This window comes from Globicephala melas, chromosome 2 (genome assembly GCF_963455315.2).
Source record: "Globicephala melas chromosome 2, mGloMel1.2, whole genome shotgun sequence".
In the NCBI taxonomy this organism is placed as follows: domain Eukaryota; kingdom Metazoa; phylum Chordata; class Mammalia; order Artiodactyla; family Delphinidae; genus Globicephala; species Globicephala melas.
In genome coordinates this window covers 140,460,200-140,477,165 of record NC_083315.2, presented here as the reverse complement: position 1 = coordinate 140,477,165, position 16,966 = coordinate 140,460,200, and the positions used below count along the sequence as shown (strand labels likewise).

At 36.2% G+C, this 16,966-nt stretch overlaps 1 protein-coding gene across 1 annotated transcript in view; it reads left to right on the top strand.

Annotated features, from left to right (window-relative positions):
- Positions 1 to 16,966, top strand: part of LOC115852393 (coiled-coil domain-containing protein 170-like) — a 51,321-nt gene that overhangs the window by 14,039 nt on the left and 20,316 nt on the right. The window contains exon 4 of the mRNA XM_030855215.2: positions 10,262 to 10,518. Coding sequence (XP_030711075.2) covers positions 10,262 to 10,518 — 257 coding nt within the window. The remainder of the gene's footprint in view (positions 1 to 10,261; positions 10,519 to 16,966) is intronic.

Below are 16,966 nucleotides of genomic sequence, written 5' to 3'. Positions count from 1 at the left end.
ACTGGACCACCAGGGAAGTCCCTAATTTCGACTTTCAAGTCTTATTATTTATGAAATACATTTCGTAAGGCTATTGTTGCCATAGTGATTCCTCTGATGCATCTGGGCAAAGGAAATTGAAAAACTTCTGGAAAGGATTCACCATTCTAGATGCCATTAAGAACATTTGTAATTCATGGAAAGAGTTCAAAATATCAACATTAACAGAAACTTGTAAGAAGTTGATTCTAACTCTCATGGATGACTTTGAGGGGTTCAAGACTTCAGTGGAGGAAGTCGCTGCAGATGTGGTGGAAATAGCAAGAGAACTAGAATTAGAAGTGGAGCCTGAAGATATGACTGAATTGCTGCTATCTCATGATAAAACTTGAACAGATGAGGAGTTGCTTCTTATGGATGAGCAAATAAAGTGGTTTCTTGAGATAGAATCTACTCCTGGTGAAGATGCTATGAAGATGCTTGAAAGGACAGCAAAGGATTTAGAATATTACATAAACTTAGTTGATAAAGCAGGGACAGGGTTTGAGAGGATTTACTCCAATTTTTAAAAAGATTTCTATGGGTAAAACTCTTTCAAAAAGTTTTATGTGCTGAGAGAAATTGTTTGTGAAAGGACGAGTCAATTGATGTGGCAAACTTCATTGTTGTCTTATGTTAGGAAATTGCCTCAGCCATCCTAACCTTCAGCAACCACCACCTGCTTAAGTCAGCAGCCATCAACATGGAGGCAATTTCAATTGCCTCCATCAGCAAAAAGATTATGACTCACTGAAGGCTCAGATGATGGTTAGCATTTTTTAGCAATGAAGTATTTTTAAATTATGGTATGTATATTGTTTTTTTAGAGACAATGCTATTGCACATTTTATAGTATAGTGTAAACATAACATTTATATGCACTGGGAAACCAAAAAATTCATGTGGTTCGCTTTATTGTGATACTTGCTTTATTGCAGTGGTCTGCAGTATCTCTGAAGTATGCCTGTAATGCAAGAGTGGTGGTTTTTTGTTGTTGTTGTTGTTTTTTGGGTTTTTTTTGTAATTCATAAAGTCATGACTTTTTAATCACAATAAAATATTGCTCGATGCCAGTTTTTCGTTACATAGCTGTAATTTTTTGGACTTTCCTAAATATTCCACTACATGTGTCAGACTTCTTTTAAATTTTTATTGGAGTATAGTTGATTTACAATGTTGTGTTAGTTTCAGGTGTACAACAAAGTGAATCAGTTATACATATACACGTATCCATCCTTTTTTAGATTCTTTTCCCACATAGGTCATTATGGAGTATTGAGTAGAGTTCCCTGCGCTATACAGCAGGGCCTTATTAGTTATCTATTTTATATATAGCAGTGTGTATATGTCAATCCCAATCTCCCAATTTATTCCTCTCCCCCTTAACCCCTGGTAATTGTAAATTTGTTTTCTACATGTGTAACTCGATTTCTGTTTTGTAGATAAGTTCATTTGTACCCTTTTTTAAGATTCCACATATATGCGTTATCATATGATATTTGTCTTTCTCATGAAGGAGTGTTTTTAAATCTTAGAGTTTGCAAATCACTGTTTATCTGGAGGAAGTAAAAACTAGAACTGTCAAGTCCTCTGGAGGACTAATTGACAAGGTTTGGTCATTAAAAGGAAAATTAAACTAGATCTAGAATCAATGTTGTGTGAGTCTGAGACTCATGCTACCTTAAGTACTTTTCAAGAAACCTGTTACCTAACATTAGGGTATTAAAAATACCCTAACAATAAGATAACTAAAAATAAGATCTTAAAACATAGTTCTTACATCCTAGTATAGCGAAATGGGACCACTGCATTACACAACTCCAGGGGACATTCATTATTTACATGGTATCGCTGAACCACTGCAGTTCAGAGAACCCCCTGACTTACTGGTTAAAATAATGAAGATAATGCTGACAGACTTGAGCAATTATTGTGATTACCAGAAATTGGGATCATTTGATAGGAATCAAGTTTCAGCTCAGCATTTGTTTAGGTTCTGCCATATGAAAATTACTAAAATAAGGCACTTGGGAGGTGAGGATATAAAAATAAATTAACCATGATTCTCATCCACAAAAAAATTAGAAGGTGGGGAGTTAGGCATATACAATGAAAGGAAATACCAGGTAAACTCTGAGCATAGGCTTCTTGGAGGTAGGGGCAGTTAAGGTGAAACTTGAAGGGCATAGAAGTTGAAGATAGGGGTGTAGGAGGACTCCTCTGGTGGTCCAGTGGTTGAGACTCTGCGCTTCCACTTCAGGGGGCATAGGTTCGATCCCCGGTTGGGGAACTAGGATCCCACATGCCGTGCGACATGGCCAAAAAAATAAATAAAATAAATAACTGAAGATAGGGGTGTAGAACTGTAAAAGTAGGTTGGAGTCAATGAAGTAGCCAGAATAACATGCTATAATGAGTTTGAGGTTGATGGGGAATCATCACAGTGTTTTGTTGTTTTTTTTTAATTAATTAATTATTTAATTTTATTTTTTAAATTTTTGGCTGCACTGGGTCTTCGTTGTTGCACGCGGGCTTTTCTCTAGTTGTGGCGAGCAGGGGCCACTCTACGTTGCGGTGTGCGGGCTTATTGCTGTGGCTTCTCTTGTTGCGGAGCACAGGCTCTAGGCGCGCAGGCTGCAGCAGTTGTGGCACGTGGGCTCAGTAGTTGTGGTGCATGGGCCTAGTTGCTCTGCAGCATGTGGGATCCTCCAGAGCCAGGGATCGAACCCGTGTCCCCTGCAGGCGGATTCTTAACCACTGCCCCACCAGCGAAGTCCCCAACACAGGGTTTTGAGGAGAAGTGATATTATACGATCTGAAACAGCTAAGGGTAGAATAGATATTCTTTACTTGTGTTCTTGGAACGTTCTGCTCATACCACTGTTATTGCACCTGTTATGGTATATTCTAGTTGTTTCAAAATTGGTCTCCCTAGTGAGCTGGGAAATTTTTGAGAGTTCTTAATCTTCTCAGGATCCCCAGAGCCTAGCACATGCCTGAAACACAGAAGACACTAAGCCTTGTCTGTTGAATAAAGAATGGCTCAGAGGGTTGCTAGATTGGAGGTGGGAAGACCAAGTACGATGTCTTACAACAAACAGTGCATGAGATAGACAATGAAGCCCTGAAACAAGACAAAGATAAATGGGAAGAAAGGGGTAGATATGAAAGACATTAGAAGTACAATGAACAGACCAAATGACTTGAGGGGGAGAGTTAAAAACAAAAGGGTGAGTAAAAAATGACTCTGATCTAATTAACATATTTTTAAATGAATCAATTTACATATAAATGAATTTTAAACTTTTTTTTTTCCCCACACTGCACTGTTTGCGGGATCTCAGTTCCCTGACCAGGGATTGAACCCAGGCCACAGCAGTGAAAGCTCAGAATCCTAACCACTAGGCCACCAGGGGGCTCCCACTTTCCATTTTTTAAACATTTGAACTTGCTATTAAGAGGTATTTTCTAAATAGATCTTTCATAGAATATCTAACCCATTATTTTAAGTAAATTAATTTGTGATTAAATAAATAGGTCTTAAGACAGGATCTGAGTTGTAATACATAGACTCAGAGGTGAAGCAAATCACATATTTTGATAATAAATAGAAACTGACGAATGAAGAGTGGAAGTGCTCAAGAAATGCCATAAAAGAATAATTCCTTTACACAAGGAGTAAAAGTTTCACTTGTGTGAAAAGTAAGAAGGGGGTAAAAAATCTGATCCTAGAGTTTAGTACAAGGTAAAAAGACTTAAAACATTTCGTTATCAACCAGACTGTAAGCCATTTCCATTTCCTCTATGGTAGGAAGGTTATATTTATTCTATGAGGATTGCTCAAGGATCAAAACTATAGAACATCTTTTAATATGCATATTTTGGGGGAAATGGAACAATATTTTATAAAGAAGATTGGCCATGTGCTGGAAATGGCATTAAAAAGCAATCTAAATGATGAAGTCAGTGCAACCCTGGAGGCTATGGTGCTGACCATGAAGAGTTTATTGAATTCTGAAGATTCTACTTCACGCTGAGAAGCTTTATCTGGCTTCTAAATTGTAAAATTCATTTCAAAAATTTACCTCTCTTATGGTCATTTAAAGGAAAACAAAACACAACATAGAATTTGTCACATCCAGGTTTGCATTGTTCTTTGATACCGGCACTAATGGAAAGAAAATCAGGGACGGAGATAAAAAGGAGACAGATGGTTTCATGAAAGCCAAGGATCAGTCATGGAGTCACTGCAGAAAACAGAAACCACTCTGACTTTTCCAAAAAAAATTATTTAATACAGAGAATTACATGTATACAAAATGATTGGGAAGTCTTTGTGTGGGAGCTGGGGCCAGCGTTGGATGAATGTGTTCAAAGACACACCACTGTAGATGAGATCTGAAGGTCCAGAATTTGCTGCTACTGCCATTGAGCATTTCTTGCACAGCCACAGCTGTCTCTCAACTTCCACAAAACTGGTAAACAGGTCAGGGAATGTTTTTTTTGTCCATTCTCCAAGGAGAATGTTTTTTCTCCTTGAACTTGGTTACCAGCAGAAATAGCAGTGGGAAGATGGTCTTTTCTCCTTTAATTTAAATTTAATGAGAATGCATCTCTCTTTGGTGCAGCCCACTTTACATAAAGCATGGGTCTCAAAGTGTACTTACTCTCCAACATTAAAAAAAGTGTACTTACTCTCCAACATTAACATCACCTGGAAGCTTGGTAAAAATACAAATTCTTGGGCTTCCCTGGTGGCGCAGTGGTTGAGAGTCCGCCTGCCGATGCAGGGGACACGGGTTCGTGCCCCGGTCCGGGAGGATCCCACATGCTGCGGGAGCGGCTGGGCCCGTGAGCCATGGCCGCTGAGCCTGCGCGTCCGGAGCCTGTGCTCCGCAACGGGAGAGGCCACAACAGTGAGAGGCCCGCGTACCGCAAAAGAAACAAAAAACAAAAAAACCAAATTCTTAGTCCCAGGCCAAACTAGAAACTCTGGGGGTAGGTCTAGCAATCTGTTTTTAAAGAAGACTTCCAGGGCACTCTGAAGCATGCTAAAGTTTGAGAACCATTGACCTAGAGAATCCCAGCCTCCAAAAACGAGTCTGGAAAATAACAGTTTTATTTCTAGTTCTATGGAACAAGGAGACATCAGGAACGGGAATGGATACCAAGTGCCAATGACTGTACCCAGCAAAAGAGCATGGCCAATGGTGTCAAAAGCTTCAGTGACATGTGGAATATGATGACAACTGAAAAAAAGTGTTGAATCAGACATAAGAGAAGAGTTTCCATGGTGAGGCATAAAGGATGAGAGATGGAATGATATAAAAATTGATTAATAGTAGATAAAGAATGAGCACAGAGAGTTCTTACTGTCAGTGTGGCTGGTCAATGAAGAGGAGAAATGGGTTTTAGCCTGAGCTCAAATCTTTCACTTCATCTTCACGACCTTATTTGAGCACCACCCTGCTCCATTTCAGATACTTTAGTTGCTTCTGCAGCTAATTAGCAAAGTTTGTGGAGTGCTTTTTTGGATGACTTAATTTCAAGTTCCAAGGGAGCACAAACTGCAATTTAGTGTACATCTGCAATTTAGCATATGCTTATAATTTAGTGTATAGTTATATTCTAATATGTGCCAGACACTATGCTAGGCCCTTGATATATGTTATTTTTATTTCTTACAACCAGAATGTAAGGCAGTTAAGAAAATTTAACTTATTTGTCTTGGCCACAATCTGTCTTGTTCCTCCAGATTTTGAGGTCTTTCCACTCTTCCATATTTTCTTTCTCTATAAAATTACTGGCTTCATGGGGATGTGTTTTTTAAATAGCAGTATGATTAGAAAATACATAAAGGTATGTTTTGAGAACATATAAGGTTTATTTCATTGAATTCCACAGAATGATTTAGACACCGACGTATACACATACTGTATTAAAAATTTAATTTTAAATGCTTGATCTTCGTACCTCCTTTGCTGCTGGGAATTATAGCATTTCTAATTAATGTAATTTTATTCAGTAACAGAGTATTCTTGAACTTTTTTCTGGTTATAAAGCATATGCTGTTTTACAAAGTCAAATGAAAGCATTTCCTCTAAAATCAGGAACAAGACAAGGGTGCCCACTCTTGCTACTATTATTCAACATACTTTTGGAAGTCAAGAAAAAGAAATAAAAGGAATCCAAACTGGCAAAGAAGAAGTAAAACTGAAACTGTTTACAGATGACATGATACTATACATAGAAAATCCTAAAGATGCCACCAGAAAACTACTAGAGCTAAACAATGAATTTAGTAAAGTTGCAGGATACAAAATTAATACACAGAAATCTCTTGCATTCCTATACACTAACAAAGAAAGATCAGAAGGAGAAATTAAGGAAACAATCCAATTTACCATTGCAACAAAAGGAATAAAATACCTAGGAATAAGCCTAAGGAGGCAGAAGACCTGTACGCAGAAAACTATGAGACTCTGATGAAAGAAATCAAAGATGACACAACCAGATAGAGAGATATGTCATGTTCTTGGATTGGAAGAATCAATATTGTGAAAATGACTAGACTACCCAAAGCAATCTACAGATTCAGTGCAATCCCTATCAAATTACCAATGACATTTTTCACAACACTAGAACAAAAACTTTTACTTGTATGAAAACACAGAAGACCTCAAATAGCAAAAGCAATTCTGAGGAAAAAAAAAACGGAGCTGGAGGAATCAGCCTCCATGACTGTATACTACAGGGCTACAGTAATCAAGACAGTATGGTACTGGCACAAAAACAGAAATATAGATCAATGGAACAAGATAGAAAGCCCAGAGATAAACCCACGCACCTATGGTCAACTAATTTATGACAAAGGAGGCCAAAATATACAATGGAGCAAAGACAGCCTCTTCAATAGTGGTGCTGGGAAAACTGTACAGCTACATGTAAAAGAATGAAATTAGAACACTCCCTAACACCATACACAAAAATAAACCCAAAATGGATTAAAGACCTAAATGTAAGGCCAGACACTATAAAACTCTTAGAGGAAAACATAGGCAGAACACTCTAGCCACCTCCTAGAGTAATGAGAATAAAAACAGAACTAAACAAATAGGACCTAATTAAACTTAAAAGCTTTTGCACAGCAACGGAAACCATAAACAAGATGAAAAGACAACCCTCATCTTGGAAGAAAATATTTGCAAATGAAGTAACTGACAAAGGATTAATCTCCAAAATATACAAACAGCTCATGCAGCTCAATATCAAAAAAACAAACAACCCAATCAAAAAATAGACGGAAGACCTAAATAGACATTTGTCCGAAGAAAATATACAGGTGGCCGACAAACACATGAAAAAATGCTCAACATTACTAATTATTAGAGAAATGCAAATCAAAACTACAATGAAATATCATCTCACACCGGTCAGAATGGCCATCATCAAAAAATCTACAAACAATAAATGCTGGCGATGGTGTGGAAAAAAGGGAACCCTCTTGCACTGTTGGTGGGAATGTAAATTGATACAGCCACTATGGAGAACAGTATGGAGGTTCCTTAAAAAAACTAAAAATAGAACTACCATGTGACCAAGCAATCCCACTACTGGGCATATACCCAGAGAAAATCTTAATTCAGAAAGACACATGCAGGCTTCTCTGGTGGCGCAGTGGTTAAGAATCTGCCTGCCAGTGCAGGGGACACAGGTTCGAGCCCTGGTCTGGGAAGATGCCACATGCCGCGGAGCAACTAAGCCTGTGTGCCACAACTACTGAGCCTGTGCTCTAGAGCCTGTGAGCCACAACTGCTGAGCCTGCACGCCACAACTACTGAAGCCTGCACTCCTAGAGCCCGTGCTCCACAACAAGAAAAGCCACTGCAATGAAAAGCCTGCACACTGCAAAGAAGAGTAGCCTCCACTCGCCACAACTAGATAAAAAGACTGCATGCAGCAATGAAGACCCAACACAGCCAAAAATAAATAAATAAATTTATATTAAAAAAAAGAAGACACATGCACCCCAATGTTCATTGCAGCACTATTTACAATAGCCAGGACATGGAAACAATCTAAATGTCCATCAACAGAGGAATGGATAAAGAAGATGTGGTACATATATACAATGGAATATTATTCAGCCATAAAAAAGAACAAAATTGAGTCATTTGTGGAGACGTGAATGGACTTAAATACTGTCATACAGAGTGAAGTAAAGTCAGAAAGAGAAAAACAAATATTGTATATTAATGCATACATGTGGAATCTGAAAAAATTGGTATAGATGATCTTATTTACAAAGCAGAAATAGAGACACAGACGTAGAGAACAAATGTATGGGTACCAAGGGGGAAGGGGCGGGTGGGATTAATTGGGAGATTGGGATTGACATATATACACTATTGATACTATGTATAAAATAGATAACTAATGAGGACCTACTGTACAGCACAGGGAACTCTCCAACTATACTGCAATAAAAATTTTTTTAAATAACAATAAAAAGAAGAAATTTGGCTTTACTTTCTTACTAGTTCATCAGGTTTACACACAGCCTATTAAGAAATTTGAACAAATTAGATTAAATTAAAAGATAATTGACCCTTGAATGTTAGCAGTGCCTCAATTTTCTTCATCTAGTGAACTTTCTTCACTTATCAGGTAGAAGAGCAGAGACTTTTTTTTTTTTTTTTTTTTTTTTTTTTTGTGGTACGTGGGCCTCTCACTGTCGTGGCCTCTCCCGTTGCGGAGCACAGGCTCCGGACGCGCAGGCTTAGCGGCCATAGCTCACAGGCCTAGCCGCTCCGCGGCATGTGGGATCTTCCCGACCGGGGCACGAACCCGTGTCCCCTGCATCGGCAGGCGGACTCTCAACCACTGCGCCACCAGGGAAGCCCAGCAGAGACTTTTTACATGGCTACCAAGAGATAAATAACTTACCTCACAGCAGCTGTGCCCCTTGCCTCTCCGATCCTTTTTGGACTCTTCCCCCAGTGGCAGCCATTGGTGGCTCTTTTATGTCATGTGATGTCTCATATCATTCTTGTTTCTCTTTATAGCTTTATGATCTCTTCTTTCCTTTAGTTGCCTTAAAATATATATATAATCAATTTAAGCCTGGCTCTTTCTCTTGACTCTTCCCTCTACCCATTTCTCTGATCAGCACAAATAAGGCCAGGAACCAAGTGGTATAAACATAGGCTGCTCTTTAGAAGAGCGGCCTGTGACCACATTCCCTTTTACAACCCATCATAAAACAAAACATCCACAGCCAAAGCATAAAGTATTTCTTTTCTGCTAGAAATTATAAAATTAATTATTTGTCTAATTTACTTTTATAACAAGATTTAAACAAAGTTAATGTTGATGAGAATAAAATCACTTATTCCAAACCCTATGTGTCAATTTGACATGATTTTTTAAATGTATTTAACATTGGAATTTACTGTTAGGAGATTCAGAAGTCTTCATTTTATTGTATAATAATGTATAATTTAAATACTCATAATAATCCCACTACTGGGCATATACCCTGAGAAAACCATAATTCAAAAAGAGTCATGTACCAAAATGTTCATTGCAGCTCTATTTACAATAGTCAGGACATGGAAGCAACCTAAGTGTCCATCAACAAATGAATGGATAAAGAAGATGTGGCACATATATACAATGGAATATTACTCAGCCATAAAACAAAACGAAATTGAGTTAATTGTAGTGAGGTGGACGGACCTAGAGTCTGTCATACAGAGTGAAGTAAGTCAGAAAGAAAAAAACAAATACCGTATGCTAACACATATATATGGAATCTAAAAAAAAAAAAAAAATGGTCATGAAGAACCTAGGGGCAAGATGGGAATAAAGACGCAGACCTACTAGAGAATGGACTTGAGACTACGGGGAAGGGATAGGGTAAGCTGGGACAAAGTGAGAGAGCGGCATGGACATATATACACTACCAAACGTAAAATAGTTGGCTAGTGGGAAGCAGCCGCATAGCACAGGGAGATCAGCTAGGTGCTTTGTGACCACCTAGACAGGTGGGGTAGGGAGAGTGGGAGGGAGGGAGATGCAAGAGGGAAGAGATATGGGGACATACGTATACGTATAACTGATTCACTTTGTTATAAAGCAGAAACTAACACACACACAAATACTCATAATGATTTAAAATCATGAAGTTTCTAAAACCAAATTTATAAATGATTTTTAAATAACACTTTTCCTTTCTCATTAGCTAAGAAGTCTTCGAAACAAACTTTTCATAAAAGAAACTTCATTGCAAGAGATGAAGAATGAGCTAGAAAGTTACAAAGAAAAGAATGTGCAACAGTCATTCCACATAATGTCCCTGAAAGATGATATCAAGGACCTAGAAGAACTTGTTGCTTCTCTCACCAGAACTAAATCTTTGAAAAACATGAATATTCAGAGTCTTGAAAGAGGCAACTGGGATCTAACTAGAAGAATTATAGAACTAGAAAACCTTCTAAGGTAGGGAATTTTTTAGTTTGTTTTCAAAAATGTCATTTGTCATAAGCTTGCAAATAATATATGAACCTCATATCCTGATTGATCACAGAATTTAAATCTAATGGAATTTTAAATACAGACTCAAAATTATATTTAAAAAAACATTTTTTACTGAGATATAATTTTCATTTCATTAAAATTCACCCTTTTGCAATATACAATTCAGTAGTTTTTAGTATATTCACAAGGTTGTGCAAGCATCACCGCTCTCTAATTTCAGAATGTTTCCATCAACCCCTAAAGAAACCCCATGTCTGTTAGGAGTTACTCCCCATTCCACTTTCTCCAGTCTCTGGCAATCTACTTTCTTTCTCTGTGGACTTGCCTTTTCTGGACATTTCATATGAATGAAATGATACATACAATATACGGCCTCTGTGTCTGACTTCTTTCATTTAGCGCAATGATTTCAAGATTCATCACTGTTTAGCATGAATCAGTACTTCATTTTTTGTATTGCTGAATAATATTCCATCATAAGGATACACCACATTTTATTTATCCATTCATCAGTTGATGAACATTGGGTTGTTTCCTTTGCAGGGGACTTTATGAATAAGCTGCTATGAGCATTCTTATATGAGTTTTTATATGACTGTATGTTTTATTTCTCTTAGGTATATGCCTTAGGAGTAGAATTGCTGGGTCGTAAAGTAACTCTATGTTTAACTTTTTGAAGTTACTTCTGAGCAACTTCCAGGCTGGTTTCCAAAATCTTTTAATTTTGATGAAGTTTATCTTATTTTTGTTGTTGTCATTTGTGTCTTTGGTGTTATATCAAAGAAACCATTGCCTAATCCAGTATCACAAAGATTTACACGTATGTTTTCTTTTAATAGTTATTGTTTTAGTACTTAAATTTTTGTCTTTGATCCATTTTGACTAATTAAAAAAAATTTTATTTTATTGAAGTATAGTTGATTTACAATGTTGTGTTAATTTTTCTGTACAGCAAATTAAGTTATACATATACATACATTCTATTTTATATAGTTTTCTATTATGGTTTATCACAGGATATTGAATATAGTTCCCTGTGCTATACAGTAGGGCCTTGTTTATCCATTCTATGTATAATAGTTTGCATCTGCTAATCAAAAACTCCCAATCCATTCCTCCCCCACACTCCCTTCCCCTTGGCAACCACAAGTCTCTTCTCTATGTCTGTGAATCTGTTTCTGTTTTGTAGATAAGTTCATTTGTACCCTTTTTTTAGATTCTACATATAAATGATATCATATGGTAATTGACTTTCTCTTTCTGACTTACTTAGTATGATAATCTCTAGGTCCATTCATGTTGCTACAAATGGCATTATTTCATTCTTTTTTATAGTTTTGTCCAGATATATGCCCAGGAATGGGATTGCTGGATTATATGGGCAACTCTATTTTTAGTTTTTAGAGGAACCTCCATACTGTTTTACATAGTGGCTGCAGCAATTTACATTCCCACCAACAGTGTAGGAGGGTTCCCTTTTCTCCACACCCTCTCCAGCATTTGTTATTTGTAGACTTTTTATTGGAGACAAATATACATGTAATAGTTTTTCATATCTTAAGTATAAATCCTAATGAATTGTGGACTTTTTAATGATGGCCATTCTGAGCCATGTGAGATGATACCTCATTGTACTTTTGATTTGCATTTCTCTAATAATTAGTGATGTTAAGCATATTTTCATGTGCTTTTTGGCCATCTATATGTCTTCTTTGGAGAGATGTATTTAGGTCTTCTGCCCATTTTTCGATTGGATTGTTTGTTTTTTGGTTGTTGAGTTCTGTGAGCTGTTTGTATATTTTGTAAATTAAGCCCTTGTCGGTCACGTCATTTACAAATATTTTCTCCCATCCTGTAGGTTGTCTTTTCATTTTGTTTATGGTTTCCTTTGCTGTACGAGAGCTTGTTAGTTTCATCAGGTCCCATTTGTTTATTTTTGCTTTTATTTTTATTGCCGTGGGAGACTGACCTAAGAAAACATTGGTACGATTTATGCATTTTGACTAATTTTTCTGTAAGTGTGAGTTAGGGGGTCCCAATTCATTCTGTTTTTAAAAAATTTTATTGGAGTATAGTTGATTTACAATGTTGTGTTAGTTTCTGCTGTACAGTGAAGTGAATCAGTTATACATATACACACTTTTTTAGATTCTTTTCCCATATAGGTCATTACAGAGTATTGAGTAGAGTTCCCTGTACTATACTATATATATAATAAGTAAGTCCTTATTAGTTATCTATTTTATGTATAGTAGTCAAATTCATTCTTTTTCATATGAAGATCCACTTGTTGTCCCAGCACCACATGTTGAAAAGATTATTCTTTCTCCCATTGAGTTGTCTTGACAATTTTGCAAAAAGAATCAATTGACCATAAATGTATTCATTTAATTCTGGACTCTCAATTCTATTTCACTGGTCTATATGTCTATTCTCATACCAGTACCACACTGTCCTAATTACTGTAGCTTTGTAGTAAGTTTTGAAATGTGAGTCCTCAAACTTTCTTTTTATTTTCAAGACTGTTTTGGCTACTCTGGGTCCCTTACTTTTCGATATGAATTTTAAGATTGGTTTGTTGGTTTCTGTAAAAAAGGGAGCTGAGATTTTGATAGGGATTATGTTGAATCTGTAGATCAATTTGGGGAATACTGTCACATTAAGTCTTTAATCCATGAATATGGGGCATCTTTCCATTTATTTAGGTCTTTAATTTCTTTCAAAAAATATTTTGCAGTTTTTAGTGAATGTCTTACATTTTTTTGTTAAATTTATTTCTTCATTTCTAAGTATTTTATTCTTATTTATGCATTGGAAAGAGAACTGTTTCCTAATTTTGTTTTTGGATTGTTCATTTTCAGAGAATAGAAATATAGTGGATTTTTCTATGTCAATCTTGTGTCCTGCTAACCTTGCTGAACTTGTTTATTAGCTCCTATAGGTTTTCCTGTGTGTGTGTGTTTGTGTGTGTATTCCATAAGATTTTCTCGATACAAGACCATGTTATTGGCAAAGAGATTTACTTCTTCCTTTCTATTTATTTATTTATTGAAGTATAGTTGATTTACAATGTTGTATTCATTTCAGGTGTACAGCAAAGTGATATATAGATATAGGTATATATATATATATTCTTTTTCAGATTCTTTTCCCATATAAGTTATTACAAAATATTACTATAGTTTCCTGTACTATACAGTAGGTCCTTGTTGTGTATTTTATATACAGTGGTGTGCATCAGTGAATCCCAAACTCATAATTAATCCTCCCTCCTCCACCCTTTGGTAACCATAAGTTTGTTTTCTATGGCTCTGAGTTTTTAAAATAAGTTCATTTGTATCATTTTTTTTAGATTCCACATATAAGTGATATCATATGGCATTTGTCTTTCTCTTTCTGACTTACTTCACTTGGCATGATAATCTCTATGTCCGTACATGTTGCTGCAAATGGCATTATTTCATTCTTTTTTATGGCTGAGTAATATTCTACTGTATATATATACCACATCTTCTTTATCCATTCATCTGTTGATGGACATTTAAGTTGTCCATGTCCTGGCTATTGTAAATAGTGCTGCTATGAACATTGGGGTACATGTATCTCTTCCAATTAGAGTTTTCATCTTTTCCAGATATATGCCCAGGCGTGGGATTGCTGGATCATATGGTAACTTTATTTTCAGTTTTTTAAAGAGCCTCCATACTGTTCTCTTTAGTGGCTGCACCAATTTACGTTCCCACAGTGTAGGAGGGTTCCTTTTTCTCCACACCCTCTCCAGCATTTATAATTTGTAGACTTTTTGATGATGGCCATTCTAACCTGTGAGAGGTGATACCTCACTGTAGTTTTGGTTTGCATTTCTCTAATAATTAGAGATATTGAGCACCTTTTCATGTGCCTTTTGGCCATCTGTATGTCTTCTTTGGAGAAATGTCTATTTAGCCCTTCTGCCCATTTTTTTAAATTGGGTTTTTTGTTTTTTTGATATTGAGCTATATGAGCTGTTTGTATATTTTGGAAATTAAACCCTTGTCAGTCACATCATTTGCAAATACTTTTTCCCAATCTGTAGGTTGTCTTTTCGTTTTGTTTATGGTTTCATTTGCTGTGCAAAAGATTTTAAGTTTAATTAGGTACCATTTGCTTATTTTTGCTTTTATTTCCATTACTGTAGGAGACCCATCCAAAAAATTATTGCTGTGATTTATGACAAAGAGCATTCTGCCTATGTTTTCCTCTAGGGATTTTATGGTATCTGGTGTTACATTTAGGTCTTTAATCCATTTCGAGTTTATTTTTATATATGGTATTAGAGGATGTTCTAATTTCATTCTTTTACATGTAGCTGTCCAGTTTTCCCAGCACCACCTATTGAAGAGACTGTCTTTTCTCCATTGTATATTCTTTCCTCCTCTGTAGTAGATTAATAGACCATAAGTGCATGGGTTTATTTCTGGGCTTGCTATCCTATTCCATTGGTCTACATGTCTGTTTTTGTGCCAGTACCATACTGTTTGGATTACTGTAGCTTTGTAGTATAGTCTGAAGTCAGGGCACATGATTCCTCCAGCTCTGTTCTTCTTTCCCAAGATCATTTTGGCTATTTGGGGTCTTTTGTGTTTACATACAAATTTTAAAATTATTTGTTCTAGTTCTGTGAATAATGCCATTGGTAATTTGATAGAGATTGCATTGAATCTGTAGACTGCCTTGGTTAGTATGCTCATGTTAAATAATATTAATTCTTTTGATCCAAGAACATGGGATATCTTTCCATCTGTTGTGTTGTCTTCAATTTCTTTCATCGGTGTCTCATAATTTTTGGTAGGTTTATTTCTAGGCATTTTTTTCTTTTTGATGTGGTGGTAATGGGATTGTTTCCTTAATTTCTCTTTCTGATAGTTTATTTAGTGTATAGAAATGCAACAGATTTCTTTATTTTAATTTTTATCTTACATCTTTACCAAATTCATTGATGAGCTCTAGTAGTTTTCTGGTGGTGTTTTTAGGATTTTGTATGTATAGTATCATGTCATCTGCAAACAGTGACAGTTTTGTTTCTTCCTTTTGAATTTGGATTCCTTTTATTTCTTTATCTTCTCTGATTTCTGTGTCTAGGATTTCCAAACCTATGTTGAATAAAAGTGGCAAGAGTGGGCATACTTATCTTGTTCCTGATCTTAGAAGGAATGCTTTCAGCTTTTCACCATTGAGTATGATGTTGTGTGTAGCTGTGGGTTTGTCATATACAGCCTTTATTATGTTGAGGTATTACTTCTTCCTTTCTAATCTGGATGCTTTTAAGTTATTTTTCTTGTCTATTGCCTTGACTCAAACTTCCAATGCAGTATTGAAAGAAAGTCGTGAGAAACAGACATCCTTCTTTTGTTCTTGATCTTAGGTGGTGGTGGTGGGGGGTTCAGTCTTTTACCATTAAGTACGTTTTCAGCTATGGGTTTTTTGTAGATGTCCTTTATCAGGTTGAGGAAATTCGCTTCTACGTTTGTTGAGTGTTTTTATCATTAAAATGTGTTGGATTTTGTCAAATGATTTTTCTGCATTTATTGGGATGATTGTGTGGTTTTGTCCTTTATACAATGCGTTATTCTTAGACCCGTGGTTACTTAATTGGTTTACAGACAGAGGAGATATTTGATCATGTGCCCTTGGTTGATAGGAGGAGAAACAAAGTCATTAATTTTCCCTCTTATAATATGAATAATATTTAAGTTAGTCATACAATATGAAAAGCTGTTGTATTCAGATGTGAATGTGTATTCAGATGTGAAGCTGTTTCTATTCTACATTAGTTAGTATATATTGCCTCAATGAATAGGTTGAAGTTTCTTCTGGGTCTTGCATTTCCAAAATCTCTTTTAAAAAGAAACTATATAGGATCTTAAAACTAAGTGATAAAACAAACCTTTACTCAGGCTAAGAAATTATTAAAATTAAAGGCTAGCAAGAGGGAGAGTAGGATTTCCTTTCTTTCTGGTTGTGCAGTGTATGAAAAAAGAAGACTGACAAAGTTCAAATGAAGAACTGTTTAAAAGAAATTCATCATTCCAATAATTATCTTCTCAGTGATAAGCTACCACCTGAAGTTGGTCTATAGTTTAACTCCTAACAGCTGACCAAGCATTGCAGATTCTTCAGCACAATTTTTAATACGGCTGTAGAGTGAGTCACTCAGGACTTTTTGTTTTGTCTTTGATGCCAACAAGGAAGATGGCTATGTAGCATACCATACACATTTTTTTTCATATTTATGTTCATGTTGAAGAGGAGGAGAATTGGAAGCTGTTCCTATGGAGTGAACTCTGGAGGAAACTTGGGACAAAGGATTGTTCTTAGGCCGTATCTGGTCCTCAGCCCCTTTAGCTGTCCTCTCTTTGCATTTAGTGCA